This window comes from Dipteris shenzhenensis, chromosome 25, assembly GCF_047967505.1.
Source record: "Dipteris shenzhenensis isolate YYH24624 ecotype China chromosome 25, Dip_SZ_1.0, whole genome shotgun sequence".
Taxonomy (NCBI): Eukaryota; Viridiplantae; Streptophyta; class Polypodiopsida; order Gleicheniales; family Dipteridaceae; genus Dipteris; species Dipteris shenzhenensis.
Genome location: NC_141620.1, coordinates 51,311,587 through 51,320,216, shown reverse-complemented (window position 1 = coordinate 51,320,216; position 8,630 = coordinate 51,311,587). Strand labels below are relative to the sequence as shown.

Here is an 8,630-nt window from a genome sequence, read left to right as displayed (position 1 = left end):
GGAGCCTCTCTAAGAGAGGCTCCGTACTATCTTCACTTCAGCATACTTAGAGAGGCTCTATGATATCTTCACTTTTAACAAGTGGGCACTTATGCTTTTGTGTTAGGATACTTAAGGGGCTTATTTCATGGAGGGAGAAAAGGAGGGAAATAATGATGGCTATTTTGGATGTTTTCCCCTTGGAAGAGCCTATTGACATAATGATCCAAGGGAAAATGAGAGATGCTATAAAGGAAATGTCACATCAATGGTTCTAAAGAGTGAAGGAAATAGCACCTCGAGGTCTAGAGCATGGAGTGCTATTTCCCATGGTCCCACCCTATTTCCCACCTATTTCCCTTCTATTTCCCATGATGCATTTGCATAGCATAACAGAAATAGCTATTTCTTATGTATTTCCCTTCCATGACATAAGGCCCTGAGTGAAGATACTATGGAGCCTCTCTAGAAGTGAAGCCTCTCTAAGTATGCTAAATACAAAAGTGAAGATATTATGGATCCTCTCTAAGTATCCTAATACCAGGGCCAACATTTGGTGGAGTTGACCCCTGCAACCTTGTATGTGCCAAGCGCTTGCATAGGAAAGGGATCAGATTCTGGTTTGATCTGTGGGATGAAAGAACAGCAGGATGGAAATCGCGGGAGGCACTGTTAGCGCAATTTGGTCTTAGGCAGTCGGAGTTGAACTTTGTAGTTACTGTCTAGAGTTGGTCCTAGAGGTCTGGCCGACTAACATAATCTTCTCTGATAACTGGAAGGGGAATTAGTGGGCATTTAGCACCCTTTTTAAATTTCAAATGGGGTTTGAGGCCTAGAGGGAAGAGAAATTCAAGGAAATATGGCGCTATTGTTAGTTTGGGAAAGCGCGGTTTTTACTTTGGAAAATATTGTGAGAGCGAGGCTTGCTACGTGGATCAATGTTGATCGGCTATGCCCTCTCTCCGGAGAGCATCAAACATTTGTTATGGTCCTGCCCTGTGGTGCGGGATGTATGAAGTAAGGCGCGGAAGGCGATCGGACAGGCGTTATTCAATCTCATGGGCAAATGGAAAGCCGCTTTCCTGGGTGACCTTGAGGGCCTTGGCAGCGTGCTGGCCTTCCTTGAGAGCTGCAGTGTGTGGGGGCGGAGAAATCTTCTAGCGTTTGGGCCGGAGAAGGCTAATCATTACGGACAGGTGCTCTAACTTCAATCTTCAGGAGGACATCCTGTACTTGTATTACGCATCTGTGCAACTTAGGCCTATGAATTTGGAATATTTAATTGAGTCACTCATTATGAATTTTACAATCAGGACCAGGTTTTGTATCCATATGTTCATCCGGTTCATCGTCTCACTTTGCATAGATTTTCGTTTGGAATACTTTGACGTACTAATCCATATGTGGTGACGAGCCAACGACAGGTCAAGGGAATGGATTCAGTTGATTTATCATTCTGCATAACTGAAGACTAAACTCACACTTCATCTATCTGAAAAGGAAATAGTTTGTTGTATTATTGTCTTCTTACTACACGCTAGATCTGTTTGCATGCACCTTGATGGAAAAAACTCATGCCTCAAGCTGACATGCCGTGGTTTCAAATCGCAGGAATACATTTTAGTAGTAGATTTCAGAGTTCAAAGCCAAGTATCATTCTCTACTGTGATACGGCAACCCATCGCAACTCCTCACAAGCCCATGGCCACTACAACCGAGTTGTCCCAGTCAGAGGCAGAGCAGTTGGAGTTTTCTTTTGGGGTCATAACAGATATTCAGTATGCAGATATTCCTGATGGATGCTCCTTTCATGGAGTGCCCCGATACTATCGGCATAGTCTTGAGGTTCTGCAGAGGGCTGTACACAGTTGGAATGAAAGGGGAGGGATCTCTTTTGCCATACACCTTGGCGACATAGTGGATGGGTATTGTCCCAAAGATGAGTCGCACAGTGCTGTATTAAGAGTTTTGGATATGTTTAATGCTCTTCAAGGACGGGTTGTTTATCACATTCTTGGAAATCATTGCCTTTACAATTTACCTCGCAGTGACCTCAACCATCTGCTCAGAATACCATCCTCCAATGGATCTGCATATTATTGTTTCAGTCCAGCTCCTGGATTTCGAGTTGTAGTGTTAGATGGATATGATATTAGTGCTATTGGATGGCCTGCAGGGCATCCCCACCAGATTGAGGCAACTCGTTTGCTTGAAGAGAAAAACCCAAATGCCGATAAAAATAGTCCCGAAGGGCTGGTGGGAACAGAGCGAAGATTTGTGAAGTTCAACGGTGGAATAGGAATAGATCAGTTGATCTGGCTAAATGACACGCTTGAGGATGCATCTGCTTGTGCGCAAAAGGTGATCATTTGCTGTCATATTCCTCTTCACCCAGATTGTACTGATCCTTCTGCGCTGCTATGGAATTACACTGATGTGCTAGAAATCATTCACAAGTTTACATGTGTTAAAGCTTGTCTAGCCGGCCACACCCATACTGGAGGCTATACTGTGGATTCTCATGGTGTTCATCATCGTGTGCTTGAGGCTGTAGTGGAATGTCAACCAGGGACAAATGCATTTGGACGCATTGATGTTTATAAACATCGGCTCTCTCTTGTGGGAAGTGGTCAAATGGAAAGCACAGAGATGTGCTTCAATTGAGATATTCTATTCCTTGCTTGGCAAGGCTAATTAATTGATGTGAAATTTGTAATACTATTTCACATTCTCATGATGTTATTGGCATGCCAAATAAAATCTGGAAACCACCTCAGACGATGGGTAAGGTTGTCATTTTAGTAATTGGTTTCTACTGTTAGACGTTTAATTAAAAGATAGATTGGGAATTATGATTTTATTCCTGAGTCAGTCATTCTACGGTAAAAGATACTAGGTTTGCTGAAGGGCCAAATGTAGTGCTTTTTTCACATCATTGATAGTCTTTTTAGTAATGAAACAACAGGATGTTGGTATTTATATCTTCATCATGTCAGCCAATGTGTGGCTTTGTTTTGATTTGCCACTTGACTATATCGAGATAGTTGCAATGATCACATGGAAGGAAAAAAGTGACTTATGATTCTAAAGCAGATAGGTTTGTCTTCAGTGTTAATTCAAGTGACCAGAAGCTGTTAGAGACTTGCATGATTAAATTTTGAAGTGGCAGTTGACATTACATCTGAGAATCATTGGCTGGTTCATTTGCTCAAGCTATGTGGTAGTGAGACTCTATGATGAGGCTCTATCATAGGTCCTTTTTTACTTTGTCAGGTCAGTAATATGCCTTAGTTTCACATTTTGGGCAAGAGGGGCATATTTTACCTTAATAATAATTCGACAAATTTGGGTTAGATGTCTTAAATTAAGTCAATAAGATTACATTGGGCGGTGTCTGTCAGCTCAGGTGCAACTTCCAAGGGACTGGGGTTCTGCAAGTCTTATGTAGCTGCACCGGGGATGGGTTGTGAGTGCAATGCTAAGACTATGATGATAATAAAACAAGCGAGTACAAGTACTCGTGAGCCTTGCCTTAGGTTCTGCTAAACTCAAATGGTCGTGAAAATGGTCTACTCCCATTGGTGGGTGCTGATGACATTAGTGGGGATGTCATAGTAGCTAGTCAGACTGTGCGTCTTTGCAATAACTTTTTCCATATTGAAAGGCTAATTAGTAGACTATGCCACTACCCAACAAGGCGTCCATATGAGGATAAGCCAATAAGCATGTAGGATAGGCGGCCACAAAGGTTAGGCACATAGCCTGCTCACATGTGTCAGTAAGCTGACTGGCCACATGGTAAGTCAGGCATGTAATAGGTCAGTGCTTTTGGTGGGCCCTAGGGTTGTCAAGTCAGGCCATTTTGTGGGCTATAAAAGCAGGGTTGCACCCTTATGAAAGTAGGGTTGCACCCCCCTCTCTGAATCCAAGTCCCATCTCTTGTCAATCAATTCAGACTGGTGATCTTTGGCAGGAAAGTATGGCCTTCGAGAGCATTTGCTGTATACTTCAGCTGGATTTGAGGTAGCATCTTGAATGAGATCTCCTTTGTTCGGCTTTCTTCCTCACCTTTGTGAATCGGTCGAGTTATTTTGCTTTGGGTTTGTGGGTATCTCATGGTGTGTATCTCACATGCTATCAAAGCCAAAATCTTGTTTGCTTGAGAGGATCTAGGTGCGTGCCCCATCAATGTCAAGTCTTGGAAGAGCAAGTAGCTTAGGCGCTAAGGTAGAAGGTAAGGGAAGGGGAGGACCCCTATTGGCCTTCACGAAAAAAGGCAAAGTGGAAAGACTGAGGGAAGTCTAGGTGCATGCCCCATCAACGTCAGGCCTTGGAAGAGCAAACCTTGGAAGAGCAAGTAGCTTAGGCACTAAGGTAGAAGGTGAGGGAAGGGGAGGACCCCTATTGGCCTTCACGAAAAAAGGCAAAGTGGAGAGACTAAGGGAAGTCCAAGGTTAAGCCCATGACATTGGGGTTCATGGTGGTAAATGATGTGATAGAGGAGCCGATAGTCATAGGTAGCTAACGATTGAAAGGCTATGGCAATGATACAAACGGTAGTTGCAATATCGGAAATAACTATCGATCAGTATTTCATATAGGTATTTGGAGGAGATGGTTTTTGAAAGATTTCACTTTTCATGTATTATTTGATTGAAGATGGTTTGAGTCAATCAACAAAAGCTTAAAAAAATTTGTTTTTTCAGTGAACTGAATCAATAAAACCCATTAATCTTAATACAATTAAGGAAATAAGCACCAACTTCAAGTTCAACAATTAAGTAACTTGCAACATGTATAATGTCAACACCAATTTCATGCATACAAAAGCTTAAAAAAATTTGTTTTTTCATTGAACTGAATCAATAAAACCCATTAATCTTAATACAATTAAGGAAATAAGTACCAACTTCAAGTTCAACAATTAAGTAACTTGCAATATGTATAATGTCAACACCAATTTCATGCATACACTAGTGGAATAAGCAAGTAATAATTCTAGTGTATATCACGAACACAAATTGCAATGCACACACAATTTCTACATTTTTGGATGATAAATGAACATGAGACCTTGTAGCACGATGTTTTATTACATTTTAATTGGTTAGTAAACCCCATGCATAGGAAATGATAAAGCAACTTTGGTTAGCATATAATTGGCTTGAACCAAATATGGTACCCAAGTATAAGAAGCAATAGGTGTGGTCAGATGGAGCTTCCTCTCAATTTGAATTAGCTATTTAAACATGATGTGGAATTTTTGTAGATCTAGCCATGGGAGGAATATGATGGATATGATGATGTAAAGTAAGCATTCTCTTTATTTACATTAATTAACCTATCCTTAAGAGAGCATGTGTTGTGTTCGTTCGTTGGGCATTCAAAGGGCTTGGAGAGGATACTCATTTGGCTGTCCTCTGTCAACCTCAAGCATGAGATATCCATAAATTATTATCCATGGTGTATAATGGTCAAGTAAAGGCCAAATAGAACTATTTAATAAAGTTTTGAGGTTTGTCTTAATGAATATTGTAATTGATGATTAAAATGATTGGAATTTAAAACTTTATATTACATTGTGACTATACATAATAGCCTTCGTCAAGCAATATTTTCTTTAGTTAGACTTTTCTGAGTGACTTTTGCAATTTTCAAAGACATAGGTTTGGTTACGGTGATTGTTAGAGCATCGGATAAATTGCACTAGATAAGGTGCAATCGTATCATGAACATGTGGATGGAAGGGATTAATGTTTATCTAATTGTGGAAATATTCTCTTATAAATAGTATTATATAGTTAGTCATCTTGTGGTGTCCACATAGTGTCACAGGCTATGGTGCTTCCCTCCCTTGTGTGAGTCCTAGCTCTCCATGATCGAGGCATCCTCTTGCTTGTGATAGTTTATATAGCTTAGGATATTGAATTGGGAAGCTCAAGCTACGAGTCTCCAAAAATTACAACTTTTAGGTTTTACTTATGAGAGAGTGTGAGTGTGTGTGTGTGTATGGGAGAGAGAGAGAGAGAGAGAGAGAGAGAGAGAGATTCGTCATTCGACCTACTTCCATTACCTCTGAGTTCCACTAGTTGTGGTAAGAGAACACCATGCTTTGAGAAAGGATGGCTACCTTGGAGGAAATCCATGCACTATTACAAAATTTGTTTGCATATTGAGGAACCCGCAAGCATGCATGTGCTGGACGTGGAGACCCCAAGGATGATAAAGATGGAGCATCTGAGCTCGGGTGGCCTTCAATTGGCTTTGCAACCACTTGCCAAGCCTCACATGCCAGCTGCTTCAAACAAGACCATTGGTTCATAGACTAGGATAGTAGAAGGACAAACCACCACCACCAACGAGACTCTAAGAAACAACTTGCGGGAATAACAACAAGGCAAGATTTTCTACTTTTGGAGCTCGAGTGTTATATTGTGCCCTTCACAACTACAGGCTCCTCTTCCTTAGGATGTTGGGTGCTCTTCTGGGTTGTTGGGTGGAAATAGGTGCTTAGACTTCTCCACCACATCTTACAAAGAAAACCATTTAAACATCCCTAGAATGGCTACCTACAACCAAGCCCTTGCTTATTGCACATGAAGTTTTTCCAGCTTTTCTTGTGCATAGCCCCAGTGACATTTTGTGCTCTATATCTGACAGAGTTTGCTACCTAGTGCCATACATAACTCTAGAGGCACCTTCGAAGCAACTGGCTCTAGGTTGACACTATTTGGTTTTTCACAGCCCCTGCATTAAATAGAATAGTTGGGTGACTTGCTAGCCAAAGTCTCAACTTATGATCTGGTAGTGAAAAACAAGGCCAAGTGCTAAAGGGAGACATTCAAAACCAAGTGCCAGGTATTCATATAGAAAATAAGAAATTAACCTTGATGGATCATGGATACTTTGCCTGTGTATTACACAAAGTTGCTATGATTGGTCAAGAAATTAATGGGATCAGTGATTATGGAGGCCACAAACATGTGGCATCATGTGCTTTGTGGCATCATGTGCTTGATGTTTATAAAGGTTCGACCACCAAGTGGGCAAATCATTCTTTGCAGTTCAAATGTTACAGGTTCACATTTAATGAATTGGGCATTGTACCTAGATGATGACCTCCTTGTTTGCTGAGCAATGGTTGGAACATTGGTTATATAACATCAACAAAAGGAGCCAATGGATATCAGTATGCTCTATCCTTGGCAACTGCATGTGTCCCAACTTCCTCAACTGCTTAACCTTGCCATCTCCTTCAGAAATTCCCCATCCCTTTACAACTCCCACACTTCATCAGCCACCATTGTCATTATTGCAGTGTTAGGTCTACTCCCAAAAGGTACAAAACCAATTTTGAGCCTCATTAGTGAGAGCCCTCTATCTAGGCCCCAAGTTTTGAATGATGGCGAGTACAAGCCAATGTAGAGCCTTGAGGACATAATTAACTTAAAGCCGAGGCAAAATGTTGGCCCCTAGTTACCTGGCTAGGTCTGCATTGGTAGCTGGAGTGCTACCACCAAGGAGCCAAGTAAGCATACAAGAGAAACAAGAAAAGGCCATGCCATGTAGCAAATGCTTGGTAGGCATTTTGCAAGTTTCTAGGGCTGAGTGTGAAAGGAGGTTCATTGGAAATTGACTAGTCCTGACTCCTAGATTATTTAAGTCAAGAGGTCAAGTTAGAATAGGATCTCTCCCCTTGCTTTTGTGGGTGTGTAAGTTTGAGTCAAGTGGAGTAGATATGTTTGAGCCTTGCTGCTCTTAGTGAGTGTTGTGGCTCAAGCTGAGGTAAGAGAGACAGTGAGAGCAACACATTAGTTATTGCGTGAGCATAGTTGTAACTATGGTTGTTGGTAACTAGTTATGGCCAATTTTATAATACTAGTATTGGGTTTTGCATCTCATCTCATAACAATCTATTACAATTTTTGTATTTTTGTTGTGCACGCTCGTCTACTCATCTTCATTTAGGTTTGTCCATGCAACACAAAATTTGTGATAGTTATTCGATGTCTAACTTTTACACCCAAGCACCTGCAAACCCTAGAGTGCAAGACATAGCATCTTCTGCCCAATCCATGTTCTTGTCCCAACAACATGCACTCACCAAGCACAAGCACTGGATTCACTAGTCAACCGAGGGCTAAGAGGAAAAGAGTGTCAATAGAGGGGAATATCATGATTAAGAGGAAATGGTGAGTGGAAGGGTCAGTGAGCTATTAGTAAATGAGTGGATACAAAAGGGTCACTCTAGATTCTTCATTATTTAAGCTCTCCACATTTTCATATACTCTTCTTTAAATTCTAATAACACAACCTACATGCATGCTTGCTCTCCATATTTTCATACACTCTTCACTATTTAAGCTCTCCACATTTTCATACAGTCTTCTTTCAATCCTAATAACATGACCTACATGCATGCTTGCTCTTGCCTTAGTTCTGTGACCATATTAGCCTCCCAAAATCTGCATCCAATTCTATTCACCTCCATCCTTTGGGTAGCATCCCCAAATTCACAATAGCTAACATTTCAAACATTGGGTGAAGGCCACATTAGCCAAATGGAAAGCACTCCTTCTTCGAAGAGTAAGTAACCAAGAAAGCCAAAAGATGAAGCAACAATGCCCAAGAAAGAAAAGAGAACTGATAAA

General features: G+C 41.1%; 1 protein-coding gene across 2 annotated transcripts; it reads left to right on the top strand.

The window, feature by feature from the left end:
• The first annotated feature begins 827 nt into the window (after positions 1–827).
• On the top strand, positions 828–2,756 carry LOC147886031 (manganese-dependent ADP-ribose/CDP-alcohol diphosphatase-like protein). Of its 2 annotated transcripts, none has more exons than XM_087396567.1 (2): positions 828–1,175; positions 1,591–2,756. In XM_087396567.1, exons 1-2 carry the CDS (start codon positions 1,038–1,040, stop codon positions 2,641–2,643), a joined length of 1,191 nt encoding a protein of 396 aa, XP_087252693.1. In that variant the 5' UTR covers positions 828–1,037; the 3' UTR covers positions 2,644–2,756. The 2 variants fall into 2 exon arrangements, with proteins under 2 accessions (XP_087252693.1, XP_087252694.1); XM_087396568.1 differs by lacking the exon at positions 828–1,175 and adding an exon at positions 1,299–1,403.
• Positions 2,757–8,630: the final 5,874 nt, after the last annotated feature.